The sequence below is a fragment of the Cucumis sativus genome, chromosome 5 (genome assembly GCF_000004075.3).
Source record: "Cucumis sativus cultivar 9930 chromosome 5, Cucumber_9930_V3, whole genome shotgun sequence".
Taxonomy (NCBI): domain Eukaryota; kingdom Viridiplantae; phylum Streptophyta; class Magnoliopsida; order Cucurbitales; family Cucurbitaceae; genus Cucumis; species Cucumis sativus.
This window is the reverse complement of record NC_026659.2, coordinates 29,417,829-29,437,720: the sequence shown is the minus strand read 5'-3', so window position 1 is coordinate 29,437,720 and position 19,892 is coordinate 29,417,829. Positions and strand designations below refer to the sequence as shown.

Here is a 19,892-nt window from a genome sequence, read left to right as displayed (position 1 = left end):
TTCTAAAACATAACATAAAGAATTGGTAAATATTTACCTAAATAACCATAATAGTGTAAAATGAAAAAAAAAATAATACGAAGAAATTAATAATATGGATTAATAAATCACAAGGAGAAAAGAAAAAAATAAAATAAAAAATGATCTACATTGTTGAAGAGCAACTTTAAAAATTATGAAAATAGACTTATTGTTTGTTTTCAAATCTATGAAAATTAAGCAATCATATTTTGTTTTATTATTATTTTTTTTTGACAGAAAAAACTGCACTCGAAGGAACTGGCATGCCTAAAAAGCCCGTCTTCCTGGAATAGGAGTCTGAACGGACGAGAGAAGTGTGTTGGCCGAAGGGGATAGCATATACGGGCTCTGGATCACGAACAAGTCTGACGACCTCCATGGCTGCGAAGGCCGCCCCTCTCGGTGTACCCAAGTCCGGTGCAATTTCTAAGGGCTACAATTTTGCTTCTACCTGGGAGCAGGTACCTTCATCTTTTCCATTTTACTCCTTAATTCTTTCCCTTTTCCAATTTGAATCCTGAAATTTGCTTCTATCTGTTCGATCTCGCTTTCGATGTGATTTTATGCGATGAGATCTGTTTGCGCCACTTCTTCATTCTCGATGCTTACAGTTTTGTTTTGTTTTCTGGAATTTTGTTATCTCCCAATCCTCCAGAATGCTCCTCTAACGGAGCAACAGCAAGCGGCTATTGCCACACTCGGTCATGCCGTTTCTGAGCGACCTTTTCCCGTTGATTTGGTGAGACTTTTGTTCTGCTCTTCATTCATTTTCAACTCGTTTCTTCTTCGTGTTCTCTAATTCTTCATTTGAATTCAACTAGTGCTGACTGCCACTTCGTACGTTTGTTTTAGAGACGAAATGTTTCATAACTACAGCTTCATGTTAAATATTATTTTAGGCACAGGACAGGATAGGAGGTAAAGAAAATGCATTGTCTATTTCGGTTAAGAATACCACCAACGATGATTCCGATGCTGTTGAAGCCGTTTTGGTCAATACCAATCAGGTAGCCTATACTGTACGGTGGATTCAATGTCTTCAGCCTTCTTCATTATTTTTAATTTTTTTATTACAGTATTTGTGATGGTAACAATCATAATCTTCAAGATTTTAACTCTGGTACATGATTTAATTTGTTGATGTCCTGCCTTGTGATAGACCACCAATTGTAATACAATATAGGAGAAGAAAGACAAGTGGAACTGCACGTGAAGTGGAGGAAAGGGAAACCACCTTAGTGGGGACCACAGTTAGTTACATGGATTACCATTTATTAAGGAAGATATTTCATTGTTGGCAAAGAGCATTGAAAGGCTGGGTGTGCAGGCGGAACAGCAGCAACAACAATTTTTCATAAAATATATTGAAGGAATGATTAAGGGAAAGACAACATGGGAAGAAGTTCCATAAGGTTCGTCCAGCAAGAAAGAAACTATGATTGATGTCAGTGATTCATTTGTTATGGGAGGAAAATCTGAAGAAAAACACACCAAGTTGGAAGGAGAAGAATCTGCAGGGGACCGAAGCAAATTCAAGAAAATTGACATGCCAGTTTTTGCAGGTATTGATCCGGATTTTTGGTTATTTAGAGCAGAACGTTATTTTCAGACACACAAACTTACTGAATCAGAGAAGATGACGGTGTCAATCATTAGTTTTGATGGAGCAGCCTTGGATTGGTATAGATCTCATGAGGATCGTGAATCGTTTGTTAATTGGGAAAATTTAAAGAGAAGACTTATTATTTGATTTCGATCAGGCCGTGAGGGATCAATCTTGGGCAGATTTTTAACGATAAAACTAGACACTACAATGGACAAAAATTTATTTGATAAATTGGTGGCACCTTTGCCTTTTCTGCAGAAGACAGTCATAGAAGAGACATTTATGAATGGTTTGAAACCTTGGATTAAGGCAGAATTGGAATGGTGGGAACTTGTTGGGCTTGCTCAAATGATGAAGTTGGCCCAAAAAATTGAGGACCGAGAGGTGATAAAGGGTGAATTAGACTTCAAATGTGCAGGAGATGATAAAACCCAGGTTTCTACTTCTTTAAATACACAATTTCCTGTAGTTTCCAATGACAATAAGTCAGGAGGTACTGTTCCAATGAGGACTATCACACTTTGTGGAGTGGCTGCGCAAACTAATTGACGGGAAGGACCATGAAGACGACTTTTTGATGCGGAGTTTCACGCTAGACGTGAGAAAGGACTCTGTTTTCATTGTGAGGAAAATTTTTATGCAGGCCATAGATGTAAGGTGAAGGATCAAAAGGAACTCAGAGTGTTAGTTGTTCAAGCAAATGGGGTGGAATTGGAAGTAGTGGAAGAGGATGACTATACGGAGGAACTTGAGGTAAAAGCTATTGAACTTGATATTAAAAAAAAGAACCAGGGATAGAATTGTCATTAAATTCGGTGGTGGGATTAACAAATCCGGGCACGATAAAATAAAAGGAGTAATTCAAGGGATGTCAGTGGTGGTTTTGATAGATTGCGGTGCAATGCATAACTTTATTTTTGAAAAACTATGGTTTAGTTGAAATTGCCCTTGGAGGAAACTTTTCACTATGGGGTCAGGGTCATTTTGGGGTCGGGTACTGCTGTGAAAGGTAAGGGCATATGTAGTCAAGTGGAAATAACATTTGGTGATTGGAAACTTGTTCCATTAGATTGGGAGGAGTGGATATCATCCTTGGAATGCAATGGCTGCACACGTTGGGGGTAACTGAAGTGGATTGGCGGAAACTCACTTTAACTTTCATACAAAATGAAAAGAATGTTGTTATAAGGGGTGACCCGAGTTTGACAAAGACTAGAGTGAGTTGGAAACACATGATGAAGACATGGATCCCATCTGATCAAGGTTTCTTGATAGAATGTCGAGCTTTGGAGGGAGGAATGACATTTACCGAATTATATGGGATTGATGATGTTCCTACGATTCAAGAGTTACTACCAGCAGACATTTTTGGCTATCCTAAAAATCAGCAACAAAGGAGTTGGAAGTGCTTATTACATGGAAAGGAATACCACCTCATGAGACTACATGGGAGAATTGTGATGATTTTGCACGAAAGCTTCCTCATTTCCACCTTGAGGACAAGGTGTCTTTGGAGAGGGAGAGTAATGATAGACCACCGATTGTAATACAATATAGGAGAAGAAAGACAAGTGGAACTGCACGTGCACAGGTGATGGAAGTGGAAACCACAGTTAGTTACATGGGGGGAGGTTAAAAGGGAGACATGGAAGGAAAGATAGGGTGGTTAATCAGCTCTGGAAGTGGAGGGGCTGTAGTTTCTGGAGAGCAGAATTACAGAAGTTGTTCAGTTATTTTAATCTTAGAAAGTGTTTTCCATTATCGTAAATTACTTTTGATGTTTGAATATTTTATTTTGAACTTGGTTATTGTCTGTAATAGTACTTGTTTGTTCTGTGTTTTCAAGACTGGTTTGAGTATTGTATTCTGTAATAGTTAGTTAGGTTGCTTAATGAACCAATAGAATCATTACTTGGTGTTCTATCACCTTGTTATCTTCTTTAGCAAAATCTATTTTCACTTTATGTTGTCTGGTATTGTATGTTGTCTGGTATTGTTGAAGTCATATCACTATAACTTTTGCTTTTCCTAATGAATCTCTTGCAGTTCTACAAATGGTTTTCTGATCTAGAATCAGCCATGAAATCTGAGGTTAGTACAATTGGGTTTCTTCTCTAATTTTTCTTCCGTTGCAAGCCGAGAAGATTCTCTATGAGCATTCTATTCCTTATTGTAGACAGAGGAGAAATACCACCACTACTTGAATTCTTTAACAGATCGCATAAGAACATGTGATGTTATACTTCGTCAGGTAATTTGTTATTACTTTTTCCTTAATCAACATGAAAGAACTTTTTGGGTTGTGTTTATATTTAATTAACTAATATATACTTTTAATCACTGAGAATAAGAAAAACTCAATTGATCATGGAAATGTTTAGACATTTAGCATTATACTTAGATGCAAGATTCTATTTAGATGCAGTCTACTTAGATGCAAGATTCTATTTAGATGCATTCTACTTAGATGCAAGATTCTTAGACATTTAGCATTCTACTTAGATGCAAGATTCTTAATTTTTCCTTTTGTTAGTTTCTTTCTTTTCAAAGGAGACAAAAGGAACGCTATCACTATGTTAGACTAGACCACAAGATCCTAACTTTGTTTCTAAATCACCAACAACCATTCTACGAGGCTGTCTTCCACCATGTCAAGACTTATCAAGAGGGCACCAATATCCTCTGGCACACTCCTACACAAGATAAAACAGATGCAGACCATCAAATTACCTCCCCACCCTATCCTAGGTGCTAATTTTTTTTTTGACAAGAGACAACTTTTCGTTGATGAATTGAAAAGACTTTCTGTATGCTTGTATTTAGAGCTTTAGAATCTTTTCATTTCATCAATTGAAACCTCTATGTCCTTTAAAAAAATATAGAACCAGGTTTAGCTTTTGGAAGAACTTCAAGGAGAGCTTCGAAATCTGCAATTTCATCTTAACCAATCTTCAAAATACAATATTCCAAGCAGAGCAATTTGAATACCTAAAATTAAAACCCATCTCATTTGGTCTGGAAGAAGTGCAGAAAAGTCAATGAAAACCAGCCTCTAATGTGATGGACCGATTCAGTGATGATAATGCCAAGAATGGATTATGGATCCACAACCCAAAGAAAAAGAAGCATACAATTCCACTGATTTCCTAGCTCTAGAAATATTGAGCCATAGATTGTAAAGACAATAAAATTGTTTCCCAAGTATGTGCCAGTTAAAATCTTCCAAACCATGAATGCTAGAAACCACTCTCTTCCAAAGAGAGTCTGGCTCACTAAAAAATATCCAGCCCCACTTTGCAAGCAAAACCAAAATTTTCTTAGATAAGCCACCAATGCCCAAACCTCATCAAGTTGGAACTTTAATCAATGTAACTGGTTGTTGTTGTGGGACTTAGTGGTTTTGCATTTGCATAGTGCAATCGCAATATATCATGAAGCAGGTTCATTGCATGTAAGATGCTCACCATATCTTTCTGTATTGCGTGCTTAATTTTATATGATAAGTCATGGGTCATGATCATATCATGCGAGATGCTCACTATGATGGATCTCTCTACCTTGGACCAACGATACAAGGAAAGAGTGAGATGCACGTTTGTTGCATACCCGATACGTGAAAACAAATGTCACAACTCAGGAGTTCTTGCCTCATCAAAAGGGTGATCTAACGATCATATATGATGTAACAAGGACATATGATTCAAGCTGCTGGGCACAATTTACAATTTCTAACCATAATCCTCTTGGTCGTCTTGACTATTGAAAATTGTGTTGGAATTTGATGAAGGATGAGTTTATCTATTCAATGAGCTTATGAGCCCCCTCTCTGATGCATATTTGATATTATTCCAGCTTTCTTGTAGATTTCATGGAAGGAGAGAAACAACCACCTCTTGAACGGAAAGAGGAAGCTCTTTGACTATGATTTTGAACTTACAATACTTGTTGCTATGTTCTGGTTCAAGTGTACATATTTCTATAGTTCTTATAACTTTACATTTGTTTTTGACAATTTGGAGAAGCCTCTTTGATATGAATCAAGAAATCATAATTGAATCAAATGAAGTTGAAGAGATGCAATGCTTGAAAGTTGAAGAGTTATTTGGACAACTCAAAAGTCATATTTATTAAGAAATTATGTATTTATTTACTGTTATGTGGTTTCATTTATTATAGTAATTGAAAGGGCATAAAATTAAAAATGATATGAAATCCCTGGGCATTGGATATAAGAACCATGTTAAACAAGACTTAAAAGAACACAACCCCAACAGTCACAAAATTAATTTGATTTCAACCCCTAAGATAGGCTTGATTCAAGTTACTTAGGTGATCTAAGAAACCAAGGGTCGAACAAAGTTAGAAACTCCCATCAGTCCTCGATCTTCAAACCACTTCACAGTCCACAAGCAAGATAGATCAATTCTCATTTGAATAATCCAAATATTCGTGCATTCTATCACAAGAACACACAATTACAAAATTCTACATTCTAGAATTTTTAGATTTCATTCATCCAAATTCTCCTTTTTAAAGTGGAAATTAAACCCTATTTATACTAGTTAAAATATGAAATGAAAGGTCACAACATTTTTCAACTACCGTAATAAATGAAAACACATAAATACATAATTCTTTAAACATTTAATTTTATGACTTTTGGGTTGTCCAAATAACTGTTCAACTTCCAAGCATTGCATCTCTTCAACTTCTTCATTTGATTCAATTCTGATTTCTTGATTCATATATCACTCTTGTAACTCATTTGGCTTGATCTTTTGCCCTTTTATAAATTCCAGAATGAAATTTGTGGATGCAAGGCTCGATGTCACCTGTAATAAACAAAAGAACAACACAAGAACAGGGCAACACCCAAGGAATTTGCAGTACTATATTAATAATAACCAAGTAGCACACAGCCAAATAAGAGGGCTGCTCTCTCCAAAGTGAACTATTGTTCAACTCAAAACACATAAACCAAGATAACTAACCCTAACACAAAACTACAATACAATACCAACATTCCCTTGCCACCTCAGCCCTCGTGTCCACAGCCAACTACCCCTTTTTCAGGGGGTTAATTTCCTTTTTGCCCCTTCTCTTATATACTTGCTTAATGGGAGGTCTAACAGTGGATAACCTGCTAGACAAAATACTAACTTCTTGGTAATTTCCACCTTCCATGAGGAAGCAAATTGGGAATCACTCAAGGGAGGAAAAACATGTTATCGAGTGTAAGGTTATTTTAGCCAGATGATTATTCTGGTCAAGTTGGGCTAATGCATCATTATCCATTTTTTTCACTTTCTTCTGGAAAGATGCTGAAAGCTAAGGTTAAAAGTAGTCAAATAAGATATTAGCTACTAAAAATTGTTAAAATCTTTTAATTTGTGGAAGAATAATAAAAAATAACGTGTGAAACATAACAATTATAGTCTAATTTATTTGTATTTTATTTGAATTTTGAAGAATGTTTTTTTAGAACTATTTTTATATTTGCATGATAATGAATAGGTTCAATGTAGTAATGGTAGTTACAACTTATTATGCTTTATTTCTCATTCAGGTAGATGATACACTGGGCTTATTTAACGAACTTCAATTGCAACATCAGGCTGTAGCAACAAAGACTAGAACGCTTCATGATGCATGTGATAGACTGGTATGACATTTGATCTCTATTGTCTTATGATGTACTAGTGTTCAATTGCCAAACTTTTTTGCCAATATATTTTAGCATCATGTTAATAGGGCTTAGAACAAAATGTTGATGAAATGGTTGGCTTTCATTTCAATTTTTTATTTGTTTCTTAATTTGATAAAACAATGGGAACAAGAGTGAATTTGTGTAGTTCCTTCCTATCAAATATTTTAGATGGGAAAGGCTTGTCCTCAAAGATGATAACACCTTTGAGATACAAGATACCGATTCAAAATTTGACAATAGCATATTTATCTTTTTTTCTTTTTGAAAAGGAAACAAGCCTCTTTATTAAGAATGAGACAAAAGCTCAAAGTACAAGAGAATTATATAATGAGCAAAAAGCCAAAGGGTTGACATCTCAAATAGGTTGGCACCCTCTTAGCATCATCTCCTACAAACAATGAAATAGGTACTTTCCAAGGCTAATAAAAAACCTATTCAACAGTGACAACTCAAACAAAGAATTGAAAAAGGGCTATCCTTACTAGTACAAGAAGATGAAGAAACCAATAAAGAAACAAAAAGGACAACCAATACAAGGCCCAAAATTAAGCTGGAAAAATAAAAAGGGGAATTGTGTTGACAAAATATTTAAACTTTGTAGCAAAATTGTGCAGTGGGTTTTTACCATGAAGTGTAGATATTTTGTTTTGTTTCTTTATTTTTCTTAAAAAATCTGAAAATAAAAGCTCACCAATTCAAGTTGAACTTCTGAATGCTGTAGCAGCATATGCATCCTTTTTTTTAACACAACAATAGCCTAATAAAATGCACTTCAAAGACTTAGGACCTAATTTTTGTAAAATTAGGGTAAACATCTCGAACAAAATAAGTGCAACCAAATATTTTTGGCTTAGTAGGAAACAGTGACTTTGTTGGAAAGATAACATGATAAGGAATCTAACTTGGAAGAACAGACGAAGACAACCAATCAATAAGAAAAAAGTAGTGGAAATTGCATCGACCCATAAATGCTTTGGAATGTGCATTTCAAAGGGTAATGGTCTTGCACTTTCAAGAAGAAGTCTTTTCTTTTATTCAGGAACCCATATTGAAACGGAGTTGCTTAAGGTAATTGATGAATGATTCCATGCTTATAGAGATACACGATCTAAGTGCTTCTAAAATGTACTCACTTCTGAAAGCCATAAGGGAAACACTAGATTTAGTTCAAATTTCAACATGAAAATGGAGATCAAAATGCAACTTTGAACGATTTTTCATAAAATATAACCAAGTCATGCGAGAGTGATTGTCAAGAAATGTAAGAAAATATCAAACTCTAGCTTTGGACTATATGATTTAGCTAACTCAAAGGGAGAATTCGCTCATTTAACACCTATACAAATGGGTCTAAAATGATGAAATTTGTCACTATTCAATAAGGACAATATATGAAATTGGGGATAAATGTCAGTAGTTGCTAATTTCATGCGACTGGATGTACGACACCATGGTGTCTTTGCTATCGAAAAAGCACCAAAGTAAAACTTTAGAGGTTTTTGACTTGGAGTGGACCTTAATGCTTCTTGTAAATTTCTATTGGATATGGTGATGTGCTGCGAGGTGTCAATCTAGTTGACATGCCTGGTATACTTTTCATTTCCTATTGTATTTTAAGCATTAGTCTCATTCCATTATCTTAATGAAGAGGCTTGTTTCTTGTTCAAAAAAAAAAAAAGGAAAAGGAAAATTAATAATCAAAGGATTGAATGTAATTTCATATCCACCTCCTCTTTGCAAGTCCAAAAAGATGAGCTCCTCTGAGTTTCTGAATTAACAAGATTATATGTCCTTTAAGAAATCATTTTTGGTGGAATCAAGGCTTTTTGATTAACCTTCTCCTCATGAGGCTGTCGAGGATTGTTGAGGACTATCATACAAGGAAGATCAGGTTCTTGTAGCCAATGAGGGTGTTGACGACTATCGTGCAAGGAAGAAAAAATGGTGGATTCTTGACTTAGAAAAAGCTTTTGATAGGGTGAATTGGAGCTTCTTAGAGTCTTCTATCCAGTTTATGGTATTCCATCCTAAATGAATTGAGTGGATCAGTGGTTGTATTAGGAATCCTATGTTCTCGGTTTTTATTGATAGAAGACCAAGAAAATTTTGAAGTGATCCAGGTTCTAAGGTAATTTTTCACAGCCCCTCTCGGAGCCCCCAAAAGAGAGTGCGAGGGATGGCAAGCATTGCCCTACTTTGACAACACTCACCAACCAACTAATCTAGCCCCTTCTCGGATTCACCGTTCTGAGCCATCTATTTCAGAAATTAATCTAGACCTTTTGGAGGTTTGTAGCTCCAAAATTCAGACCTCTAATGGCCTCACCAGGTCAGTAAATTCATTTTCTCCTACCAAGCATTTCAACTATTCAAAACTTCCCAACTCTAACACTAAGGGGGCGTTTGGGGGAGGGAAAGAGTTATGGGGGATAAGGGTTATGATAATCCTAGGATTATGATAAAACTAGTATTATGATAATATGTGTTTGGGGGAAGATTTATTATTGGTAGTGTTTTGATAATATGTGTTTGGGGAAAGGATTATGATAGGTAGTGTTATGATAGTATGCGTTTGGGGGAAGGATTATGATAGTAGTGTTATGATATTTTTTTAATGTATATCCAATAAACAAATTTAATATATTTATTTTAACAAATCATACCAGGAAGTAATTTCAGCCATAAAAAATCATTTTTTAAGAAAAAACTTCTTCTGGGCCTTTAAGTTTTCTTGCGCTTAAAAAAGTCTCCTTTCATTCGGTAACTTTCTGTTTTCTATTTTTTATTAATATTATTTTTTTACAATTTTTTATAGTACTTAGTAAAGTTTTTTTTGAAACGGAGACAAGCCTCTTTATTAATAAAGGAAAATGAAACTAATGCTCAAAGTACAAAAGAATTATACTAAGAGCAAAAAAAAAAAAAAAGAAAAGAAAAAACATCCAAACAAACTGCCCAAAGAAGATCTCAGCCAAAACAAGGGAAAACGACCAAAACAAACAAACACAAAGAAAAACCTAAAAAAGTGAAATCCAACAGAAAAAATGAAGTTAAAACAAAACCAAAACGAAGAGATCTAAATACAAAGCATAACGAAATGACTCTCTCAAAAGGAAACCATTTAGATCTAGAGACTAGGAAAAAGATGCAATTTTGGTGATCTCAAAGCTATCTTGCCAAAGTAGTCCAAACCCATAAGAGGAACAGAAAAACCTTTCAAAATATCAGTATCAGCAAAAGGTTGTACTTCGTTTACGGTGTGTTGAATCTTCAAACACAAAGTTTGATGTTCCAATTGAAAACTCATCCCCCAAGCGTGTAGAAGTATTAAAAATATTCACCAAAATATTTCTCCCATAAGCCTCTTTAATAGATTCCAGCACCTTTTTTGACCATAACACGATTCATGATGAACAAGATAATCTCAGATAATAAGCTTGAGAAATATTAGAAGAGCAGCCATAGTTTCTGGCAATGAAGACTTTCAAAGATGAGTTGCACGGAACATTAACATTTTCGCCTTCTGAACTAAATACTTCTTGGCAGTTACCACCATGAAAAGCCAGCAATACATTACCATAGGAACCACGAGCAAACCTTTTTTTCAACACATACCTCAAAATTGAAGGTGAATGCTCAAATAGTTGATAATTCGGACCAAGATCATGAGAAGGAATTGATTCAAGCAAACCAATAAAACTAGTGAAGCCTTCAGGATTAAAGCAGTGAACTTTAGCTTCAATCTTTTTTTTTTCTTTTTTGAAACAGAGAAAAGCCATTCCACCCCTGAGTCATCCTGAGCAAAGCCATTACACAAACTTCCGACTTCTCTTTCTGCTTTCTCTTACTATATTGGAATAATATTGGATGTCAAACAACATGGGAGGGCTGAATTGATAATTTAAGCCAAAATAATTCCTCAATAATTGACTATTGTCAATAAATCCTTTGGCAGATCCAAGGGAAGTTTTATTTGGAGGGAAGCCTTCATCATTAAACAGACGTTAAGATCCACCCCTTCAATTTCTGAGTCTAATTTAAGTTCAAATGCGCTGAGAGCACCGGCTATTTCTTCACTACTAACCCTGAATGGAGAGGAAATATCAAGTTGGTTCTTGAAAGAATAATCAGCTTTGCAGGGGGAGCCTTGCAGAATAGAAGCCATTTTGTTAGTGATGGTGGATTTAGAAAAATTGAAAAGCTCAGATGTGGAATCTGCATTTACTGACCTAATGAAGCATTCAGGGGCCTGAACATTAGAGCTGTATACTTCCAGAAGATCCGGGTTTTTATCAGAAATGGAGTGCTTGATGGGATGGATCCGAAGAGAGTCCAAAGAGGGAATTTTAAGGTCACATGCCCCATTTAATTCTGATTTTAGTAGGGCAGTCAAAACATTGTTGAAGGAGGTTTGCTCGCGGATGTAATGTTTGGGAATTTTTGGAGTGTGAGATGATTTACTTCCTTTGGCACACTTGAAATGATTGGAAATTTCATAATCTGGAGAAAGATGGGCCCCTACACTAGCAAAATTTGAATTCTCCGTTCATCAAAATTTGAATTTTCTGCTGGAAAAGATATAATCTGTCACATGGTGGTCGCTTAACTCTCTGCAATTCAGTGCTGGTAAACCTCACAACTTATTATATGTCTATCTTTCAAATGCCAAGCTTGGTGGTAGCAGAATTAGAGAGAATTATGTGCAATTTTTTCTGGGAAGGACAGCAAGGCAGCAAAATAAATCACTTGGTAAACTGGAAAATCTGTTCACAAGCTTTAGGGAATGGAGGTTTTGGGTTAGGAAACCTCAGGAACTCAGCTCTTCTATTTAAATGGAATTGGAGATTCTTGAAGGAACCATGCTTTTTGGTGTAAAATAGTGAGAAGCATTCATGTATCCGACTCATCTCAATGGCACACTTATGGAAAATCCGGTTTAAGTCTTTGCAGCCCCTAGATTTGTATTTCGAAAAAATGCAGCTCTTTAACCGCCTTCTATCTTTTAAGCTACGTGATGGCCAAAGAATCACATTCTGGAAGGATCCTTGGTGCTTATCCCAACCATTCAGCCTTGCTTTTCCCAATTCTTTCTGAATTGCTGCCAATCCCTCGACCAAAGTGAGTGCATTCTGGGATTCTTCAACTTCTTGGAGCCCTGCATTCTGACCTGCACTAATAGATGAGGAAAATTTCAGCTTCTTCTCGGTGGATTACAAGCCAAAGCAATTTTCTGTACCTCAGACTTGAGGGTATGGTCTTTAGATACTTCAGGAACTTTCTTGGTTAAATCTTTAACGTAAGTTCTTAAATGCCTCTTCACCTCTTGACAACCACATTTATCAAGCACTGTGGAAAGCAAAGAGTCCAAAGAGAGTAAACATTCTGATCTGGATGATGCTTACTGCTACCTTAAACTGTGCTGTAACTCTTCAACGAAAACTTCAAGCTCATGCTCTCTCTCCTTTAGTTTGTCCACTTTGCCATGCTGCAGGGTAGGATTTGCAACATTTATTTTTCGATTGCTCCTACTCGAGTGAATATCGGTGGAGGCTGTTCTCATATTTTTAGATTTCTTGGGTGTTTTAGCTCTTGCTTTAAAGATAATATTCTCTGTATTTTTAGTGGCCCTACCCCATCCAAAAAATCAAATATTTTATGGTCTAACACAGTCAAACCTTTGCTATCGGAATTATGGTTTGAAAGGAACCAGAGAGTCGTCCACGATAAACCTCTTGCGTGGTCAGACTGTTTCTCCTCAACACAGCTCATAGTTTTTTCATGGTCATCTCTATCTCTGCCCTACGCAGATTATTCTATTCAAAACATTTGCCTAACCTGGAGTGCTTTTATATCTTCACTATAATGTTGTTCCACTGATACATTGTTGATTGTTTTGCTTCATAACTTCATTGTACTAGTTCTTTTTTTTTCATTGGTGTTTCTTCTGTTTGATGAAAGTGTACATAAGCTTCTTCTTCGTATCCCTTGTACTATCAATAAGCTTCTTCTTCGTACCCCTCGAGATGCAGCAAGGATACCACTTTGTGGTCTGTTGCTAGGCCTTTTTATAATCATGATATTGGTTTGATTTTGTTGGATTTGGACTCTAGTTTTTCAGCTTGTTTTCTCTATGCCTTTGTTATTTTTCATTTTATCTATGAAAGCTTAGCTTCTTAAAAATTAGATAATTGTTTACTATCGTCGATAAAAAGGAATATTAAAGAAGCAGGAGAGAGAGATTAGACTGCTCTTGGTAACTTTACTGCTCTTGTATGATGCTAAGTGGAGAGTGACATTTTGTTTTTTACATGTAAAACTTTAATGTGGTTGACTTTGTTAAAAAAAAAACTAATGTGTTTGAATAATCAGGAACTTTGGGATTTGAAACTTACCACGAATTTTTCTTTGTTTGTTAAATTTTAATTATAGGTAATGGAGAAGCAAAGGCTAATTGAATTTGCTGAAGCACTTCGCACTAAGCTTAACTACTTCGATGAGTTGGAGAATGTAAGGTTTGACTTTTGACATAAAAATTTCAATATGAATGTTGCACTCTTATTTAGATAATAAACTGCTCCTGTCATTTTGTAAGATATCTTCTTTCAGGAGTTTATATCTTTTAGAACTTGATGAAAAGTGTCATATATTTGTTAAAAAAAAGAGTTAAGGTATCCTCCTTACTATTTGAGCACTTAATGAATAACTTGTTAATTTGTAAGATAAGTGTAAGGTCTTTTCCTTTGCTGTTTACTGCCGCTGTTTTTGGCCAGACTATACATCTCATAACCCAGCTGGTAGTGTCTCTGAATTTGGACAACCTTGTTGCCCTTGAGTCATCCATGTCATTTTGGAGAAATAAACGGTTACTTGACCCCTGAAGAAGTTATGAGATCCGCTCCACAAACCCTTGAAGGTGACTCTTAGCCAATGGGAGGACTATATTAACATCCATATCCTCGGCGTAGAAGTTGTCAGAATCATACCAAGTGCAATAGGAAGAGCCATTCACCTTGCAGCTTTGTAACTCCATACTTATGGCTAAACCGAGTGTATCTGCTGGAGAAGAAAGGAAAGGATGCCAAAAAAGAAAAATTACTGGAATGTTGTCGAAAAGGGAAGGGAAGAGAGGAGAGAGAAGGGCGAGAGAACTTGCGGAAAAGAGTGATTTGGGTAGGCCTTTACCTTTTCCCTGATCCTCGATGCATGGGACTTTCTACCTCTTATAGGATGCCGTCTTTTTTTTGTTAACCTTGGAATCTACACTTGCTGTAAACTTAATTTTATGGATACTGCGTCCTGTTAATTCAAGTTTATGAATGGAAGGTGTGCAAATTGTACATATATGGGAAGAAGGGAGAAAAGGTGGGATGACAAAGTGTTGAAGTGAATCCAGATGTTTTAGAAGAAAGGTGTGTTTATTTGCAAATACTTTCTTTGGCTTCAAAGAAGGGAAGTTCTATTTCAACCAGCCCCCATCCAAAGTTCCTTTTCGGTCTATTATTACCCTCCTGGTTACAAAGGTGACATTCATTAAGGAGGCACAAAAATCTTTCCTCCAAAATCTTCTAAAGGAGTGTTTAGGGAAAGGACTATATAAGACTATAATAACCAGCTCTTGTTACTGTAAATACTATTTAAAAATCTCCGGTAGCTTTTCGAATCAGAGCCACGGAGGGCTGAATCTCGGTGGTTTGTGGCAGCAAGGTCACTTTGCCACTTAAAATACCCTGTCGTGTATATCAGTCGTCTGCAAAGGATTCTACCAGTCGATCGGTGGGGATTACGTTATAAGGCGGCCCCCATCACTTATCCGTTAAAAGTTCCCAATTAGCGTAAACACTGTTTTAAAATCTTCCATTTGCTACAATATTTACTATTTTCTACCGTATTTACTATTTTACATTCATCGTTTTTTTTATTCTTTACTACGATGTTTACTATTTTATTCTCAAACTAAAATAGTGTACACCTCAAACACATACTATTGTAACTTAAACTAAAAATAATCCAGTAGTATAAGTGGAGGAGGTTGAAATCTCAAATTTTCATCTTCTCCTTTATTTGGAAAGGATGAGATTATCCAATGTTGTGGATAATAAGAGAATCTGGTTGCTGGAAACTAATGGGGTTTTTTAGTTAAATCATTATCTAGGCATTTAACTCCAGCCTTTCCTATGCATCTACTTGGATAAATGCCTATAGAAATCTACAAGTACGAGAAGGGTGAGTATAGCTTGATTGATTCTTTTAAACTACCAATTGTTTGGTAGTTTAAATTGTGCATCTGCTTTTTATGAAAGTGAAACAAATTTATGCAATAATAAGAATAGAAGCAATAGGTCATTGTACAAGAGGGTTATACAAGGAGCAAATGCTATAACAATAGAACGTGAAGGATCAACAGGTGCATGAGGGCATCTCAACTAGGTTGGCACCCCATAGCACCCTCGTCATATCCAAACGAAAGGAGACCAACCTAAGTAATACCGAGGAGCAGTTTAAGCTGCCAAAAATCATAACCCATATAGTTTATATTCACCCTCCTAGGGCTTTTGGATTTCCAAAGGGACTTAATCAAGAGGGGATCCAATGGGGATGCGGGACCAGCTTCATTTGGCACAAAGTGACTTCACTGAAAATTCCCCATGATGTTCCAAAGACCAGCTTCTTTTATCCTCCATATTGGTTGGCCTTCTTGCATCTGAGGATTCAAGCAGAATTTGAAAATCAGAAATTTCCTCTTTAAGCATACGTCTAAAAATAATGGACCAAGAGTAGGAGGAGGAGTCCCAATAATCTGCAACCGATCCTTTGAGAAGTAGGGCTATTCTGAAAAGGCACGGGAATCTGATCCGCAAAGCAATGCTGTCCATCCATGGATGCAGCCAGAAAAGGATTCCTGTCTCCGTTTCCCACCTTAAAAACTGCCAATGCCACTTTATGCCACTACCGAGGGATGCTTCTCCAAGGTTGTCTTAAAAGGACTGTCTTTGGTGTGATTATTTTAGCTCTCTCGTCTCGAAGGATCCGTTTGGTGTTCTCTCTTAAGACATTTTGCAATATTTTTATCCATGACATATGTCTCAACTGGAATGCATTTATTTATCCATTAATAAAGCTGTTTTATTTTCTTTTTATTTGTTTATCTCGTACTTTCGAGAAATTAGCCTCTTTTCATTACTTGAAGTAATACTTTTTTTAATTAAAAAAACTCTTCCATCGTTTATGGTAGACAATAATGCATTGTGATTATCCTATTTCTTTTGGCAATTGTTCGCAGATTACTACCATTTTTTATTCCCCCAACATGAGTGTTGGAAACGAGAACTTTCTTCCCATGCTGAAAAGGCTTGATGATTGCATATTGTAAGTGCTTAAGAGGTCGTTGTTACTCATGTTAATAATGAGCTTGACATTCTAAAGTTTTTGTTTTGTTTTCTTCAGATTTTCTGAAAGTAATCCCCAATATGCTGAATCCAGCGTCTATTTGCTCAAATTTCGACAACTTCAGGTATTTTGATGATGTACATATTGTTTTGAGATGTTTTTCATTCCCCTTCTTCCTGTAATTCTCTACGGCTGGTAGCTAGAACTTGGAGATAAGAGTGAAGGATATAGACTTGTAACAAGTACCCAACTTTTGAGTTTGATAAAACTTCAAATTGGAAGAAAATAGTGTAATATTATCATCTGTGTTTTATGAATCAAATTTCAAGGTTTTCTTACATCGAGAAAGACCAGCGACCAATTAGGAAAAAAATATTGTAGACATAAATTAAGAATAACATAAAATAATATTACAAGAGAGAAAAAGAAAATTCAATAGTCCCCCTCAAACTGGTTTGTAGATATCATCCCTAGTCAGCTTGCGAAGACATTTATCAAATTGTCTTTTCAAAATGCCTTTAGTAAGCAATTAGCATATCCGCTGTCTGTTCTGTCGTAGGAAGATAAGATAGGCATATTACATATGAATCGACCTTCTCCTTTATAAGAATTTTGTTTGATGATGTTATTGCTTTCAATATTTAAACTTATTTTCATTTCTTACTAATTTGTTTATGGATTTCTGATGATTGTTTTCAGACCACTTTGACCTTTGGTTAATCTATGTCTTGATTTATGTATAAAAAAAACTAGTAATGTGATTAGAGACTCTGAAATCAAAAATCCATGAAGATGAATTATTAAAGAAAAGGCGTGAAGATGATTTATAAGGAGTTTAATGACTACTCTATTCAAGATTTGTGTTTGAATTGGTCGGCCTTTTATCTCTCAAGTCTGCTAGAAGTGGAAGATGGTGGATTTCTTCCCTTTATTTCTTCTCAGCATTTATCGAGTTACTTATAAAACGTTTTGTGATGAGTTTTTTCATTTCTTTGGTTGGCTTTTGCTTTTGTATTTCTTTCCTTTGTTTCTTCTCAGCATTTATCGAGTTACTTTTAAAATGTTTTGTGATGAGTTTTTTCACTTCTTTGGTTGGCTTTTGCTTTTGTATTCTGGCAATTTTATTAACTTTGTGGTTTAGTTGTTTTGCTTTCTATTGATGTACTATTTTATTATTATCATTGTTATTTTATGAATACGAAGAGGATGCTAAGGGGTGTTACCCTAGTTGAGATGTTCGGGTATGTCGTATTTTTATTATTAAAGAGTCTGTCTCCTTTTCAAGAAAAATAAAGAAAGGCGTGAGGGTAGTTACCTATTTGTGCCAAGGAAACACAAAAATTACCGGAAGAGATGTTCGGTCGTAGAAGTTGTGGAAGTTGATTGATTTGCTCCGTACTAAGGTAAACTTTAAGGCACAACAACCACCAAGAAATGGCAGCCACATTAGTGGAAGAAACCTGTTTCCTTAATAACAAAAATGGTAAGTACACTTTGAGACCAAAAAAATGAATTGGAAAATGCCAAACTAGATGAGAACCACCAAATTTGAACTGGTCTTAGTCTGGTTGGTGTGAACTGAACCAATGATCATCAAACACAAATGGATTTGCAAACCAAAAGAAGACTAGGGTTCTGAGTGATGGCTTACAACACTAGTGACAATGACGATTCTGGAGAAAGGTTGGAGAGAACCAAGCGACGATCAGGGGTAAGTAGAAATTGACCTTTGATGGCAAACTGAAATGTGAACTCGATGATGTTTGACGATGACGGTTGATGTGAACTCGATGACTGTCAACTATGGAAGGATAGAAACACCCATGACTCCAATGGCGGGGTTGAGAACTCTCAGTGTCACACCCCGATTCGCAAAACAACCAGAACGCAGGAAGTAGTGCGGATAGGATGCGATTTAGCTTAAAACCTTGAAATTGGTCTTATCGCCTAGCTCAAACTTAACTCCTTTAAACTACCAAGCGATAAAGATAAACATAACGCAGCGAAAGTAACTTAAACTTTTATTCAACAACAGACGTTTAGTATATGAACATACAATTACAACACCTTGACCAAAATAAATGACATTGATCAAAACTTTTTAAACACTTTGTAGCTTTCTCAACTCCTCTGCAAGCCCTTCAACCTTCTTCTCTACTTGGCCTAAACGGCTGATCTTGGAAGATGAAATTTTAAAACATAAGTCTAAAAGACTTAGTGAGGTTTTATGAAAACCTTTTCACAATACCCTTTGATAAATCCTTTTTGCCCAATCATAAATTTCAATACAAATCAGTTTATCAATAAATACATAATTTCACAAAACACATCAAAACACATATAATCATTTTTACAATAGAAGTAGATCAACTCGCAAATCACATCAAATATACATTTCGCATAAACACCAATTAGTCACAATCATTCCTTTCACCAAGGATCCCGAATCGTTCTCTACGCTTGGTCTCATTACCTCGCATTTAGACTATTGTATCAACGGCATTCGAGAACATATAGATTCATCCTTGTTGCTCAGGCCGCCTAACACAATGCAGTCATTTTCTACATTAGCTGACTTCACTCCACCATGCAAGCCTTTTCTACATGGCTGCCTTTAACCTTATGTGCACATAACAATTAGCTCATTCAAGAAGCAACTAATAGTTTGAAAACCATTTTATAATCATTTAAATCACATAACAGCTGATGCTGAAGGATTGCTCATGTGTAGCCTTTAATTTTGAGATTGTAATTTTGGGCCTTCCCTATTGTTTCTTGCTGTTTTTTCTGGTCCCATATTGTTTTCTGGACCATTGTATCAAGCTGAATGTTTTATTGTTGTATCTTTGTTGGGTTTTTTATGTTTTCTCGAGATATGATGCTTGGCGCTATGGGGTGTCATCCTAGCTGAGATGTTTGAGTGCGCCTCTTGATCCCTCTAGGACTCCCTTGATTATAACTTCTTTATTCCTCTTTGTATAAAATGTTTTGTACTTTGAGTTCATATTAATAAAGAGGTTGATTGATATTTGGTTGCTCCTCTATTGGTTTTTTGTGTTGCTTCGATGTTTTCTTTCTCGAGATATGATGATTGGCGCTATGGAGGTGTCAACCTAGTTGAGATGTCCGAGTGTACCTCAGATTCCCACTTTCTTTTTCTTCTTTATTGCT

General features: G+C 35.9%; 1 protein-coding gene across 2 annotated transcripts in view; it reads left to right on the top strand.

Annotated features, from left to right (window-relative positions):
• The first annotated feature begins 258 nt into the window (after positions 1–258).
• Positions 259–19,892, top strand: part of LOC101211991 (conserved oligomeric Golgi complex subunit 3) — a 46,267-nt gene continuing 26,633 nt past the window's right edge. Inside the window, exons 1-9 of one of the 2 annotated variants that reach the window (XM_004142315.3) lie at positions 259–482; positions 677–760; positions 921–1,028; positions 3,674–3,718; positions 3,804–3,878; positions 7,194–7,289; positions 13,764–13,841; positions 16,615–16,700; positions 16,779–16,845. In XM_004142315.3, the coding sequence (XP_004142363.1) occupies positions 399–482; positions 677–760; positions 921–1,028; positions 3,674–3,718; positions 3,804–3,878; positions 7,194–7,289; positions 13,764–13,841; positions 16,615–16,700; positions 16,779–16,845 (723 nt within the window). In that variant the 5' untranslated portion in view covers positions 259–398. Of the gene's footprint in view, positions 483–676; positions 761–920; positions 1,029–1,230; positions 1,584–3,673; positions 3,719–3,803; positions 3,879–7,193; positions 7,290–13,763; positions 13,842–16,614; positions 16,701–16,778; positions 16,846–19,892 lie in introns of those variants that run through there. The other variant, XM_031886266.1, reaches the window with a different exon arrangement.